Genomic DNA, 15,404 nt, shown 5'->3' with positions numbered 1-15,404 from the left:
CGTGGACAAAAGCAGGGTCGGTAACAGAAGCAGGCAGGGTCAGGAACCGGGCAGGCAAACGATCAGGCAACGGGACAAAACGGCAGGCAGAAAACAAAGACGAAGGGCAGGCAGAGTCAAACACGGAGAAATCAGACATCCAAAAAAACTGCGGGAACGAAACAGGTACGAAACACACTGCAACGAACTGGCAAACAAGACAGGAACAAGCAGGGTAGAAATAGGGCTGGGCTGATGAGGAGATGGGATGCAGGTGAGCAGGCAGGCAGGTGAAGGTAATGGGGCAATCAGGTGGGCGGGGACCAGGCGGGGAGCGGGGCGGGGCTGGAACACAAGGAAAAACAAAAAGCACATGGACAGGGAAAAACAAAAACACCACAGCTAGGGGGGCGGAGCCCTGACACTTAGGTGAAATATGTGAGGACATGGATAGTGTTGAGAGCCAAAAGCTGAAACAAATGTGTGATAACAGAAGTCTGAACCAAAAACTTGGATGTTGGTCGGCCTGTTTTTGAAATTTAATGCGGTTCTCAAGGAACTAGTTTCATGACTATAGCCTCACGTGATGGTTGGGGTTGGGTCAGGGAATATGTTTTGTGTTATTTACCCAAATGTTAAATGAACTGTCTGACTTTTATTAAGGCTAAAAGGCCAGGGGAACTGCAGCTTTTTTATTACCGCTGTGTAATACTAATAAGCTCCTATACCCGGTATTGCATTTAAATGCATTTAAAGTTGATTCTGTCTAGCCAAATGTGATTAATTGCATCGCGGTAGAAAGCTTTTTTAAGACGGCGTAATGCCAATGAATTTATTCTGCTATTAATATATTCTTCCGAGAAGTTTGGATAATTTCTTTAATCACCTGATCGGAGAGAGGGAAACCTTGGAAGGGCCAGGGTGGCCACCATGCTGGCTGTACTTTAATGAGAAGATTAGAGTGGATAGCTTTGGAGGGACGGCTCAAATTAGTTTGCCGGGGAACGGGAAACGCGCCGTGCATACTGATGCGTGGCCCACCTCACCTCTTCCCTCTGCTCGGCGCGTCGGACTTCCTGGAACGCTGCCGGGGGAGGAAGACGGGATTGGATCTGACTCACGTCTCCGTGATCTGGAAGGCCCCTCGGGCCGCACCGCGAGAGGCTGGGATCCAATATGTTAGATCCAATATGCGCTGGACGACGGGGGCTTCGCTGGGGAGCGCTCCTGCAGAGCCAAGTTATTGGATATGTGTCAGATAAGACTCGGCGTGTCACCCCCCACCCCCTTAAAGCCAAGCAGCCTCTCCTTGACAGTCACCGAGACTGCATGTGTGCTCACATGGCTACGCTAACTTCATAGACATTACTGAGCAGGTTTTCAAAAGAAAACACGCAGCTGCATGAAACATACTGTGCAAGGCGTTTGCCTTCAGCTGGCGTTTAATTGTCCAGCAATGGCTGGGGGCGGGTTGAACCCCCGTTGTACTTGAATATGGCAACCCAGGTTTGAAACTCAGTCCCCTCATGTGGACATTATTTCATATATAATAAGTGCTGTGGCTGGGAAACCTGGGAAATTTAAAAAAAAAAAAAAAACTTTCAATATAAAAAGTTTGAAAAGTTGTTGTTTCACCTGTTTAGTTTCATTTGTGAAATCCATTTGGCTGGCTCAACTGCACATCGTACACACTGTAAATCAGGCCCGCGGTAGAGGTAAAAGAGGGATCCAAAAGAGCACATATGAGACAGAAAACCTTTGCAAATCGGCTTGACAATAAGCATTAAGAGGCAAGGAGCTACACAGGCAATTACAGATGTAGACACTGATAAGACAGTTCATAATGCACTTTTGAGTTTAGCTCAAAATTTGGAGACAGTGATAAGACAAGACAAGTGATAGCTGCATTGTTAAACATGTTAGATGCTATAAGAATGTTAAATATATTAATTCATATAGTTGATTCATGTTTGTGAACTAAACTGTTTGCAAGCAACATAAAGTATATGGAATGCCTTACCTACATATTATGTATCCAAAAGCCATCAGACATACAGTACTAACAACCACTCATTAGAGAACACCACTGTGTGTCCTAAGTTTAGAGACTGGGGCCTTAGTAACTGTCTCGGTATGTCAAAATGAATTGCATTTTGCATTGAACTGGCTGTAGCTAAATCAAAAGATTAAGGAAAGGTCACCTGAGGTGTGTGGGTTTTCAAATGAGTGGCTGTTATAATATGTACTCTATGCAAATTAGACCCTATCTGCTTTTAAGCTCTACTTATTCCATTAAGGCATTAAAATTTCAAGTAGGCTAATTCAAATAAATAATGAATTACAGGCTGAGGAAGCTTTATTTATGCCTAAATGAAACCTGATGGAGGAAGCAGGGCAGACCTGCTGGGACTTGAACCCATGGCAAAAAGGTATGAAGCCCTTAATGAGGGAGCAGTCAGCTGCTGTGAGGTTCAGTCCTTCTGCCATCACCATTAATGACTAATATAATGCATGTATATCCCTCCATCCCCTCCCAAAATAAACTGAACATTAAACAAGGCATAATCACTGTATTTAGGCATACATGTATTATTCACGTAATACAAATTTTGTATATTGATGATTTTGCCTCTTAACATACATCTTACTTGGGAAGACAGATCAGGGTGCTGCAATCTGCCAAACAAGAGATTGCGTTTTGCTTCAGAGTCGTAGGGGCAAGCCGCTAGCTGCTGAGTCTGTGTGTTATCTAAAGCAGAGGTTTTCAACCTTTTTGGGGCTATGGCACATCAAAGGTCCAACTAGAACGTCAAAGTTGGTTATCGATTATGAAGAATGTCACACACATGATATGATAGGCTATAATGTCATTAGTGAAATTTGACCCATATTGCACTACAGCAGACTGTCAAATAATTACCAAACAGATAGTTAAATCAGACAGGCAATCGTATAATTTATTTAAAATGCATTGAAGTGCATCGGAGCAAGAACTTGTCCGACATCGTACGGCATCATGAACAGCAACATACTAAAATAAAATAAATAAAATAAAACAAAACATTACTCCATTAACCCTTTCGCACGTATGGTCACACCGGTGTGGTTTGCTGTTTAGCGCGTATGCTAAAACTGGTGCGATTAGAACACTAGATGATGAGGAAACAGCGAATTAACGTTAAAAAATATAGCGAATGCTAACTGAAAACTATGAGAAGCTTAATAACGCTAATGAAAACTTAACGAACCGTGTAATGTAACACGCACGCTAAATAGCATAAAAATAAGTTACGTGCGAAAGGATTAATAGCACAATATAAAACATCAGTCTTTTCACAGAGTGTAAGTGCACACACACACCTATATAAAAACGCATGGTGTTCCTCAAAATTCCATGGCACACTTCACTTTGCCTCATGGCACACCAGTTGAGAACCACTGATTTAAAGACCTGCGATTTCCTCATTTTCCCCAGACGATCGCAAAGAAGATGCAGCGTAATCTTTCCTGCAAGAACCCCTGTGGGCGGGGCCCCTGTGTTTGATGTGAAAGCGGTCTGCTGCGGTCACGGGCGTGATTACCTCACAGGAGAGAGCTAATTTAGTGGCAAAGCTAATGGAACACTGCGGCCTGCATCTCCGAGCTCAGCGAGTTCGGCGTCTCAATGTGATTGGAAGTGTGGAAAGCGCTGTTACGAAAGCTCTGCAGAGTTGGTTTTCCATGCCGGGGGCCTCCTAATGACCTGCTTTATGTGGGCCTGAGTGCTAAATGCAGCCCAAACACTACACATGATACACGCCCGGTCGGAGCTCCTCCTAGGCCAATCTTGAGTGAGGGGCACTGTATTTGGAACTTCCAATTAAAATGGCTCCTTTGAACCCGGGCTGGTGTGGCCGCGTGATCTGGGCGGTCTGCTCCATTTTGCCTAATCAAGGGCCCCCTGCACACACGGACATTATCAGAGCTGCGGAGGATCCTCTGATGTTGGCAAACACATGACTTAATTACGCATTTCATTTGAATAGCACGCTCGTATTTTTCTTTTCTTTTTTTTTTCTTTGCGGAGGTACACACACCAGCGCTCCGGGTTGGATTGTCTCCCGAATGCTCAAAGTCACTCTGTTTCCTGTGTGTGTGGGCCCGGTGTAATGAGCCCTCTGGGAATGGTCCCATTGATTTGCAGGCTACTTCCAGCTCTCTGATTCTGCGGCCCTGCTGATGACAGGCTGGCTGAAAGTGGGCCTGAGTCATCATGTGGGCCACATTATCAAATCAATCCATGCCGTATTATCAAATCAATCCATGCCATATTATTAAATCAGCTCATGCCATATTATAAAATCAATCCATGTCGTATTATCAGATCAATCTATGCCATGTTATCAAATCAGTCCATGCAATGTTATTAAATCAGTTCATGCCATATTATAAAATCAATCCGTCCCGTATTATAAAATCAATCCATGTCATGTCATCAGATCAATCTATGCCATATTGTCAAATCAATCCATGCCATATTATTAAATCAATCCATGCAATATTATAAAATCAATCCACCCCATATTATAAAATCAATCCATGCCATATTATCAAATAAATCCCTGCTCCAGTTTCTTTAGCGTTGTCACAAGAAGCCTATAAATGACACACTGCTGCAGACTTGTTGCGGAATGACTTAACACCGTTGTCTTCATCTTCTGGGCCTGACCAGATGTGAAATCTTTAGCTTATGTAATTCTTTAAGGGATGTGACCTTCAATGGGGCGGGGGGTGGGGGGGTGGTTTGATGCTGGTAGGAGCAAATAGCAGAGCTGCATGTGTTGGTTGAGGTGAACTGTCCCGTCTGCAGACAACATTTAATTTCCGGGAAGGCTGTGCCATAAGGATCTGCTCATTAGCTGTCCCTGCACAATAAGCGAGTGCCACACGCTGCCTTTTAAAGCGGCTCACCTCATTAGCTACACGTGGAAAAAGGGGAAAAAAAGTGAAATTCGCAGGCTGCGAATGTCCCAAAAGGTTCGTGCACTCAAAAGCACCTCTGCGCCGCTGAACTCTGCCCGCTACTTTCACCGCGCCGGGTCGGAAGAATCGGATTACTGCCAGAAACCCGAGAGGCGCTCGGGGAATTTGGTTCAATGCCGGCAGCTGATAAGGGAATTTTCTTGTAAATGTGGCCTCTTTTTTTTTTTAAGGGATCGCTTCATTGCACAATAAGAAAGCCCTCTTTTCCCTCCTTTTCCCTCTCCCTGTGTTAGCTTTCTTTAATGAATCCACGCTGCTTGCGGTTGATAACTTTCGGCACCGGCTAATTGCCTTTTTGTGTGATGCGGCCTGTGCATGTGTAAGCATGCTGTCGCCAGGGCTAATTGGCCGGATTCTTTTATGGCACTGTGATCCTGCTAGGATTCCAGCACCTACTTCGGGTGACCGGTCTGTGAGGGGACAAAACAGCTTCCCACCGCTGATGTGATTGATGTGGCCGGATACAGATTTCTATAGTTACCGCCTTCATGTGACCTTTCTGGCAGGGACAGACCCCCAGGGTATAGGGGTATGAGGTATAGGGAAGGTGGTGTTTCTATTACAGCACATAGATCCACAGCCCAGAAATCTGCTGCTACCTGTACGGGGATAACTGTGCTTTTCTCTCCCCATGCACTGGAAAATATTGTAGTTTCTTATTTTTTTATTGGTAGTCAGCAGATTGCAAGGTAAATTGGCAAAGTTTCTGGAGAGAAGTTCTGTTCTTTATTTATTTGTCTGCCTGTTTTTTTTTCCCCTGAGCTCAGCTCCTGTCGTGTTCCTCATCTCGATTTGCCATCTATCACAGGTGCGGCGGCGGCGGCCACGCTGTCAGGGCTTTCCGCCCCGTGGCGAAACAGATAAGGAAACGAAAGCGTCTGGGCCCAGCACCCCGCGTTTGGCCTCATAAGCAGCAGCAGCTCTGCCGGCCGTCGGCGAGGCAGGGGCCTTGGGTGTGGGTGGGGCGTGCGGAGCGAGGGGATCGCCGGAATCGATGATGGCAATCTGACAGATCTCTGACACCGAGTGGCAGATTACCAGGCTGTCCTTTGCGTGATGGGGAAAATCTATTGGTCGCTGACTGGCGCGAGTCCCTACATGTGAGTGTTTCATGTGCTTTCCCTTATTGCCACAGGGTATTCTGCACACTGTGGACATTTTAATGAAGCGGTTCAGGGGTTCAGAAAGTGTGACCGCTGTGCCAGGTCCCAGGTGGGACACTGGGTTATGTATGTGTGGCATAATTTGTGAGTCGCTTTTAGTTTTCCCTCCATTTTTTTTCCTCCAGTGCTCTTAGTAGTATTTCCTCTTAAATGATACTGCTTCACTTTGCCTGTCCATTATTACTTAAATTAGAATCTGACCTACCCCATGGATGACATGCGACCCTGTGGCTGAATAAAAGAACAAATAAAGTCTTGCCCTCCGCCCCACCCCATCCGTATCGCATGCCCTTGCGTGCAGATTACTGAGATTTATGGAGCCCAGACGCTTCCTCAAGATAGGGCTACAAAAATGTCACAGAGTGCTATATTTGCAAGGGGACACTGTGACCCAAAGAGGTCCTTAAGCAGACTTCACTGGAAGAATTCCTTCATCGGTTTAGTGCTCTCACAAAAGTGTCCTAGTTTTTATGGGACTGAGCCGGCTTTCAAGTAGTCCTGTGGGATCACTTAATAAAAACATCGTACAGGATCCTGCAGAGGCTTCACAGGACCTTTAGGCTATTGAGTAGAGGCTATAGAGGAATCTTACTGGATTACACAAAAATCAATAGGTTCCTATAATCAGACTTGGGGTCAAACACAAAGACGCATTTCTCTGTGAATGTGCCCAATCCAGCTAAAAATGTGTGTATTTATGTTTCCTGCTGATGGCTCTGAACTGACATGACATGAACAGAATAAATGTGTTTATAGGGATTCGGGCCTCAATGGGCTGTAAAAATTTTATTTCATTGCTTTAGCCAGTGTGATATGTCCAAATGAGGCCTAACTGCTTCATTGCAGTATGACTGTGGGAATCCAAGCTGTGTGATGGCATGGCAATAAAACACAATATGCTATGTATAAAAGCAACTATTTTATATGTCTGAAAACATGAAACATCACATAAAAATTTATTTTCTCCTTGCTCATCTCCAAGAAGATGCGAGTGAGAATTGTCAATAGTGCATCATTTGGTAAAATGACTTGACATACTAAATGACCGCTTAATGGAAAATCTGGTAATAATCTCTCCAGTTTATCACAAGAGCATGATGTCTACATGATAATACTCTACCTGAGCAATCATAGTCATCACAGTCGAAAATAGCAGATGTATCTCTGAACCCGATTTGTTATATTTTAGTAGGAGTTTTACTTTCTGGGACAAAGAGAAAGCAACTGTGAAGTTAATACAGATTAAAAACGTGTCACACATAAACATCCATTTTATTCCTAGTGCTTTGCATTGTCATGCATTGGTGTGCAAACATTATGCATGGTTATACCCTTGGTCACGTGTCTCCAAATCCCAGTTTAGCAATTCTAATGCTAATACACTTCACGTCCAGCATGGCTCTGGAACGTTTGTTATAATGTTTGAGTAGTAGGTCATGGGAGTAAAAGTGCATGGTGTGCTTTGTTAACATGCAGTCCTGCCACTACAATGCGGCAACTTCAGCGGAACTGTTTTATGCCAAATCCCTTTTCGACACGCCACTGTTGTGCAAGTTACAACCTGTAATATATTTACACCTCTCGTGATATCGGGGTGCGGTTCCATGGGCTCGCCAGATAAACATGAGAACACAAGAGGAAGATAACAGAAGGACAACATAACCAAATGCGGTATCCTGGATACTCAGCTTCACAAAATTAGCTACCTTTCAAACTGCCTGGAAATTAATGTCTGCGGAGCAGTTAACAAATAACCAGCCGCGGTATGCCGTCATGCGAAGACAATTCATCTTCCCAAACAGCTCCCCGGCACGTCACGCGCCGCTGTCACGGAAATCTATCAGGACGCAACCAACCAAACGGCGCATTGACCTGACAACGTATCGATTGTCGGAGAGACGCGGTAAAGACAGACGAGAAACAGGGAAAACAGATGTATGCTCTCATGCCAGTGCGAGTGGGTGTGAGGGCACGGCGTAATGGGGAGTGTAATGTCAGGTTGGGGAGGGGGGGGGCTCTGAAGGAGGCAGCTGCTTATTAAAACGTCTCGTCTGGCCGAAGTGAAGGGAACGCTGTAGACTTTGAGAGGTACGGAGATGAGAGGGGTTAGTGGAGGGAGGGTGTTTAGTCAGGTAGGCCGTCTAGTCAGTTTGCATGTGTTAACTTATGGTAGGGTTTGAATAGTGTCCTGCTCACACTCACTGGTCTGGGAGAATGGAGAATGCCCCGGCTGTCTGCCACTCAGAGGGAGCGGCCAGCAAGCGTCAGACTCCCATCACAGTGACTTCGAGCGCCACGGAAAAGCAGAGGGTAAAGCACTGAGCTCCGGGCCTTTGACCAAACATGCGCGAGAGACCACATTCTGGGTGGGACACCACCCTTGGGCGAGGAGCTCAGTCTGACCGCCGTCTGATCCATATGTAGGTCAGGTGTCCTGCAAGGCCGAAGCCAAAACAGTGATCCCTCTCGGCTGGCTCTGATGTGGAGGTTTGCAGCACGGGCACGCGTGTCGAGAGAGAGAGTACAAAGCCATCCGAGTAGCAGGTGCTGGCAGAAGTAGGCCGGCGCGAGTCCCAGTTCAAACGCTGTCCTTGTCTCACCTCCAGACGCTCGGCGGCGTGACACTTCCACAGATGAGAAGCGTTCCCGATGAACGCTGCAAATTAAACTCTGCAACACTTTGGGTTTTGCGCCTCTGCCACACACTCTTCCGTGCTCCTGCAGGGGGTTGGTGGGGGTGGGGGGTCCTCAGTTTGGCTAACAGCATTACTTATGAGTGAGCTTCCCGTGTGTGACACCGAGGAAGTGTGAGGATCAGACGCTCTGACAGGATCCTTTTCCTGGAGGTGCGTGATGCAACAGGGTGCGAAAACACGATTTCCCGCCACATCTGCGAGCGCAGAAGTACGCGGGTGACGGTATTTTCTTAATCTGCTTAGCAGACAGCCGTATCGAGGTGCCACCTACTCAGCTTACATTTGTACACATCAATGCACTTATATAGATGGGCATGTACTGAAGCCACTCTGGCTAAGTGCCTGGCTCAAAGCAAAAGTGGCAGAGCCCTCATCCAGGAACCAAAACCAGCAGCTTCATGTTTAAATGCTCTGTTCCCTAACCACTACTCCGCTGCTGTTCCTCACCACTACCCCTTTCACAATTGGTGACTGTGTAGTGGTTGTCACAGACATTTCCGCAGCATGTCCTCTTGGTTTGGGAGTGTCCTTTGGGACACCGCAGGCTTGATTGGCATTGATTGGCCTTGTAGGATAGACTGACTCAGCTTGCAGTGGTCCAGCCTCTTGTCCCAGAGGGATAGATGGATGTCTGACTGCTTTCCACTATGGAAATGAAAAAGAACTGAGGACCTAGCAAGCGTCAGGGAATAAAACTGACCCAATTACTCCTATAGCTGCTGTGTCATTACATACCACAGTTTGACATGAATACGTATATTTGGCTGTATATGTATTTTGCTGAAAATTTAGTGTGTAAGTGTCCCCTCACCATACATCATGTGCCACTTGGAGTGTGGCGGTTTGAAACCAGGTGCAGCTCCTCCAGGTGCATTTTGACAAGCACGCAGGTATTGTGTTTTGCGTATTTATGGCAGCGGGGGATGGCGAAAGCACTGCGGGAGCCGCAGAAACCCTGTGGCATCCCGGGACATATGGCATCTCAGCCACCTTCTCCTCACATAACATCAGCTGTCTACCAATGTCTGCCTGGTAGGAACGCACTTACTCGCCAGGGAACAGGTGACATCGCTGGTGTGCCCTGCAAGGTGCTTCTGGCTTTAACAGATGAGCATAAGAGTTTTGTACAACACTGCCAGTGTGGTGTAGTGATTAAGGAGCTGACCCTGTAACCTGAAGGCTGTAGGTTTCATTCCTATATGCAGGACTGCTGACACACCCTTCAGCAAGGTATTTCACCTACACTGTATTTCCATATATATAATTGGATAAAATATGGCTGTCTGCTAAACCGATAAATAATGAAACAGCATATAGTGCTGCGTGAAAATGGTTTCATCAAGGGATTTGATGGATTTTATGCCTATTCTTCTCTCGCGGGGCGTTTAACATTGCTGAACATATGATAGGATGTTCACTTGTTAGAAGGCAAGCACGGAGTCGGTTTAGGTTTTTTTTTCTATTATCCAGGATTTTTTCTATTGTCCAGGGTTTATCTTATATAGAATAACAAGATTTTTCAAGAAAGGCATGACTGACACAGCATGGTTTGAATTCAAGCATTAACCGTGCACGTTTTCATCAAGAAATATTGTGTCCATTTTTATGGAGTAGACAATGAAACAACAGTAAGTCTTATATAGACAAACTGGTAATGCACATGCCTTCAAAATCAATTGCTCTTTAAAAAAAGACATCAAAATGTATTGATAGAATTGACCCCTAAACCCAATGGTCTTTGCCATTAAAACGCAAGTCATTATACTACGTTATATACTACATTTATAGCCAATTTCAATCCTCTTTCTACCGAATCCCATCAACATGCAGGGGATAAATATAGAGAATGGTGTCATTACTTTATCCCCTTGTTGAGAGGAAAGTGAAAAAGAGAAAAAAAGAAACTGCTGAAGGGCCTAGGATTATAGTTTACTCCAGGCCAGATTGAACACTAGGCAATTTCATTCATAGCATTTGTCACCACTACTTTGGCACAGCTTGGTAATTTTATTTAGACAAGGGAATCGGCTGGCGGCAAATTTAGCTGTATTACGGAGTCAGGGCCCATTTTTCAAAACACCAATTAGGTGAAGCTTGCTCATCGATCAGGGCCCCTTCATATAGTGAGTGACACAGATGAATGCAGGAGGCCCACTCAGCACTGTAAGCAAAAGAGTGAGATAAAATCCATCTCACCTACTACCTTTTTCCCACCTTACTCAGCTATGGTGGTAGGGTGCGTATTCTTAGCCTCTTAAATAATTTGAGAGCAGGGTATCAGTATTCAAGAGAAATAAAAGAATAAAAATGAAAAAAAATAGACACTGCACAGTCAATATTCCTTCATGCAACTGGCCCTGTAGAATGGAATGGAATTACTGTGGATGTGACTGCAGATGTAATTGGCCAGAAAGGGGGTGTGACGACATCACCTGTGGTAATTAGAAGGAACAGAAAAACCTTTTGGGATGCCATTCTGTAGGAGCTTCTAATATTCTATTAGAACTCACGCGACAAAAAACTCTGCCAGATATCCAAGTTGGCCGGGTACAGAAACCTCCAAAGTGGAGTTGCTCCTTGTTAAATTATTTCCGTACATCATCTGAAGAGACTCTGCAGTCTCAGAATGGCATAAGAAGAAAACAACATTTGAATGATCTCTAAAGCCTCAGAGTGCAAATGGATATTGACATGATTTTTCGGAATTGTATTTCAAGATGCAGCAATGTGCAGAACTGCTCAAAGGGAAGGAAGGCAGTGTGAAACGTATGAGGAAGCTGTCAGAGGGAAATAAATCAGTTCGGAATCGCACTTCATTCAGGCCTGAGAAAGGGAGTGGCTGGGTGTTTTCTCTCGCATGCAGATAGCAGTGTATAAAAAGGGTAGATTAATTGATTTGGGTCGCGTCGATAAAAGTGATAATTAACACCAAACACCTGATGTCGCCGGGTGGAAAAAGTGAGGGAGTAAACAGTGGACAGTGCCAGTGAGTCAGAATGTGTTGTGAATAATGTGTATAATACAGAGGAGATAGTCTTACTTTCAGCAGATAATATACAAAGAGATTAATCTAAGAAAGTCAAGGCCCTGCAGCTTTTAACGGCGTGAAAATAATCTCACAGTTCCTAGTCAACTTTTCAGAAAAAAAAAGATGCAAAAATGCATTACAATTTCGGGTCACCAGAAGAAAAAAATATATTTATTGAATTTGATTAAAGGAAGTAAATACATGCAAATCTCTCCACATACTTTGAGTTGAAGTTATTTTCAAGAAGTTACTTTTTCAGATTGTTAAAGTCTTCTTGTCGGATGAGGAATAAGCCCATGGGCAACAAATCTTACTTTATTTAATTTTATAAGAAAGATGAACACCCCTTACTTTCAAAGTCAGAGCAATTATTTTGCCCTTGCTCTACATTTGACAGTGGAGAAAGACCTTCCTTTGTAGATTTTTGTATTGTAGTTTGGAGATATGAATCAACTTATGCAGACAGATGCTATGCTGTAATTACCTTTGTAATGATTGGACTGTGGACTTTCTCTATCTCTTAGTAATGACAATGGGGCATACGTGCTGAAAATGCAGCATCTCCTTGCTATATGGAAAATAACTCAGCCCAGCAGGTGTGTGGGCAAACAACAACCAGTCATTTCTTTAAACTACGATCCCTTTTTCCCATACCTTACAGAATATTATGAGCGTAGCCGTAAGTGAAAGCCTAAAAAAAAACTAAACATAAAGTTTAAAGACTAAAGGGTGTATTGTGGTTTGATTGTATCTGATCCCAAGATATCCAACCAACTGTAAAGTTTGGATTTGCTTGTGGGGGAGATCAAGGCTTGATTGGTTTCCCTTGGTAGCCCCTCTGCCCTAGTCTGAGGAATATCCTCATGCCACTGTTGGCTCAGATAAAAAGCGCAATTCAAAGTTAATGACTAAGTATTGTTTTAGTCATTAGCAAAACTGTACAAACAGCATTTGCCATGCTGGGCTTTCAAAGTAGCCTGTGATTCCTCCCAGCTATGATTTGCATACTTCTTATTAACAGACATTCTCCAAAGATAATGATCTTTCAGTGGCAATAAAGTGTCAGTCAGGACAAGCTATGGATTCTCACTGATGAAAAAATAATTTAAAAAATCTCAGCCAGTGATATGCTGAAAGCTAATTTCTATCAGTAACAAAGCAATTTATTACTAGGTCAGGACAACCTAATGACCATGATTTGGTTTTACCAGAAGTATACCCATGAGCCAAAGGTATCGCAGGGCGATGATATGCTGAATTAGTGAAGAAGTCATACCTTTGGCTGCAGCCTGAGGTGTAATGATCAAAGAGTTCAGCAGTCCTGTCACCTTTTATATAATGTCTGTTTTCATTGACATACACAACTATACATACACACACACACACACACACATACATATATATATATATATATATATATATACTCTGACAGTACTGACAGTGGATAAAGTCATGTTCACTATAGCCAAGAGTACCTTGGCCACACAGCATGAAGCTCTGCAGTCACATTGAACCTTTCTTTGCGTGGGTGTTAATTTCATTTTTATCTCTATCACTGTTGGTGAAGCTGTAATCGCTTCTTACCAAAAGGCAACTTTAATTCATCTTTTGTACGAATCTCTCAGTGCCCCTCAAAGCATTTTTAAATACCAGCTTGATGGATTGTGAAAGAAATCTTCTCTGAGCCTCTCAGCATCAGCTCAATTCCGTTAACCTGTTCACAGGTGACCCTGAATGGAGGAAGGAGATCACCCATATAATGACCTGTAATTGCAGGTTCTACGTGCCTTTGCGTGGCCCAGCCCATTGACTGCCTGTTGATTGCTAGTTCTTATATTGTGTGCTGTATCTGGTTTCCCCTTCTGTGTTCTGATCCAGGTGGGCCATCCACCTGGCTGTGTCTCACAGCCTTTGACTGCCCATTGATTGGCTGTGCTTATATCGTGCACTATGTCTGATTCCTCCCCCCCCCTTCCCCCCCCTCCCCTCTGTGTTCCGATCCAGGTGGACCTTCCAGGTGGTCGTCGCCGCACTGCGACTGCTGCTGCACGAATCACAAGGGGGACCGCGAAGCGGTGAGCGGGAACTCCTTCAGCGAGCTCTCCACCTCCAGCTCCGAGAGCCAGTCGGAGACCAGCTCGCCGCAGGGCACGGTGATCTGCGGCCCCGTGAGCCGGCAGCCCAACATACAGACTCTGGACCGGCCGCTGAAGAAAGGGCCGGTGCAGATGCTGCAGCAGTCCGAGCAGCGGAGGAAGAGCGACCTGCTGCGCACCCTGACCGCCGGCTCCCGCGACACCAGCACCTGCAAGAAGAGGCCCGGCAAGGAGAAGCTGACCATCGAGGAGGAGCTGGAGAAGTGCATACAGGACTTCCGCAAGATCAAAATCCCCGACCACTTCCCCGAGAGGAAGTACATGTGGCAGTCAGACCTGCTGCGGAAGTACCGCCTCTGAGAAGCAGCGGTGATGGAGCGAAGGCAAAAAAATATATATAAATAAAGTTTTAAAAATTCAAGGAAAATCAAAAGCATAAACACTTGTAGGTTTGACTGTAGGTATCTTCTGTGTTCCACTCTCTTAGACCCCCTTTTGTCTCAAACTTATGTTTCTGGTAATCGTTCTCTGTGGGTAACAAAACATGCAAAAAAAAAAGCAAAAGCAAAAAAAAAAAAAAAAACACCTTTTTGTTCACCATAAAATTACTCTCACAGGGTATCTTACTCCACTTGAAAGCACAATTTTTTGTGGCTTTTTTAATCTTTTTTTTTTCTTTCACACAACCTTTGTGCAGCACTAAAGGGCACAGCATATGTTTGTGAGTTTACACGAGGATGCTGTGCCTGCCTGCTTCTACAGCTAAATGGAAAATCACTGCATGAATTGCTTCGGTTTGACCCAGCGTTTAGATCACGTCATGTCAGTAGCTATTAAAAAAAATAGGTAAATGTTCATACCATACAGAAGTTTGGAGATGAATGTGCACCCCGTGTGAATAATTAATTTTGTCCCAACAATGCACTTTCTATAAATATTAGCTGCCTATGTGAAATTGATAGCTCTTCATATGCATTGCTTTGTAGAGCGGTGGAGCATCCGTTGTGTGAAAGAAAATGTTTTTTTCCACCACTGTTTGAAGCTTGCGCTGTCACCCAAGAAACAATAGCCGTGACAGTATCTGCATTACAAAGGCGTTCAGTCACATTAAGAAACCTTCTCTCAGCAGACAGAAACAATAATTTGCAGGCTCTTTTCCCGAAGATATCCTACAGCAGCTGTCGGGAGAAAAGAAATTGGTTCTAAAATATATTCCCCAAAGGAGAGTGAACCCAGCCAATACGGTGTGGGTCGATCTAGAGAATGGGGTCAAAGGCCAACATTGTGGACCTCCACAGATTAGTAAAATGTGCTGCAGCTTGCTGTCAAGAACCTGATAGGAAGGTTTTTAATTGAACTGGGGTTCCCCACTACAAGAGCCTAACCACTCTCCTGTGTATGAAAGGTACAGCACAGGGCA

The 15,404-nt window shown here is 44.6% G+C and overlaps 1 protein-coding gene across 1 annotated transcript in view; it reads left to right on the top strand.

The window, feature by feature from the left end:
- The window catches only part of kctd16b (potassium channel tetramerization domain containing 16b), a 52,385-nt gene extending 37,916 nt beyond the window's left edge, over positions 1-14,469 (top strand). The window contains exon 2 of the mRNA XM_036524848.1: positions 13,893-14,469. Coding sequence (XP_036380741.1) covers positions 13,893-14,344 — 452 coding nt within the window. The 3' untranslated portion in view covers positions 14,345-14,469. The remainder of the gene's footprint in view (positions 1-13,892) is intronic.
- Positions 14,470-15,404: the final 935 nt, after the last annotated feature.

Source organism: Megalops cyprinoides, chromosome 3 (assembly GCF_013368585.1).
Source record: "Megalops cyprinoides isolate fMegCyp1 chromosome 3, fMegCyp1.pri, whole genome shotgun sequence".
Taxonomy (NCBI): Eukaryota; Metazoa; Chordata; class Actinopteri; order Elopiformes; family Megalopidae; genus Megalops; species Megalops cyprinoides.
Note: the sequence above shows the minus strand (reverse complement) of the source record. Positions and strands in the feature narration are given on the sequence as shown.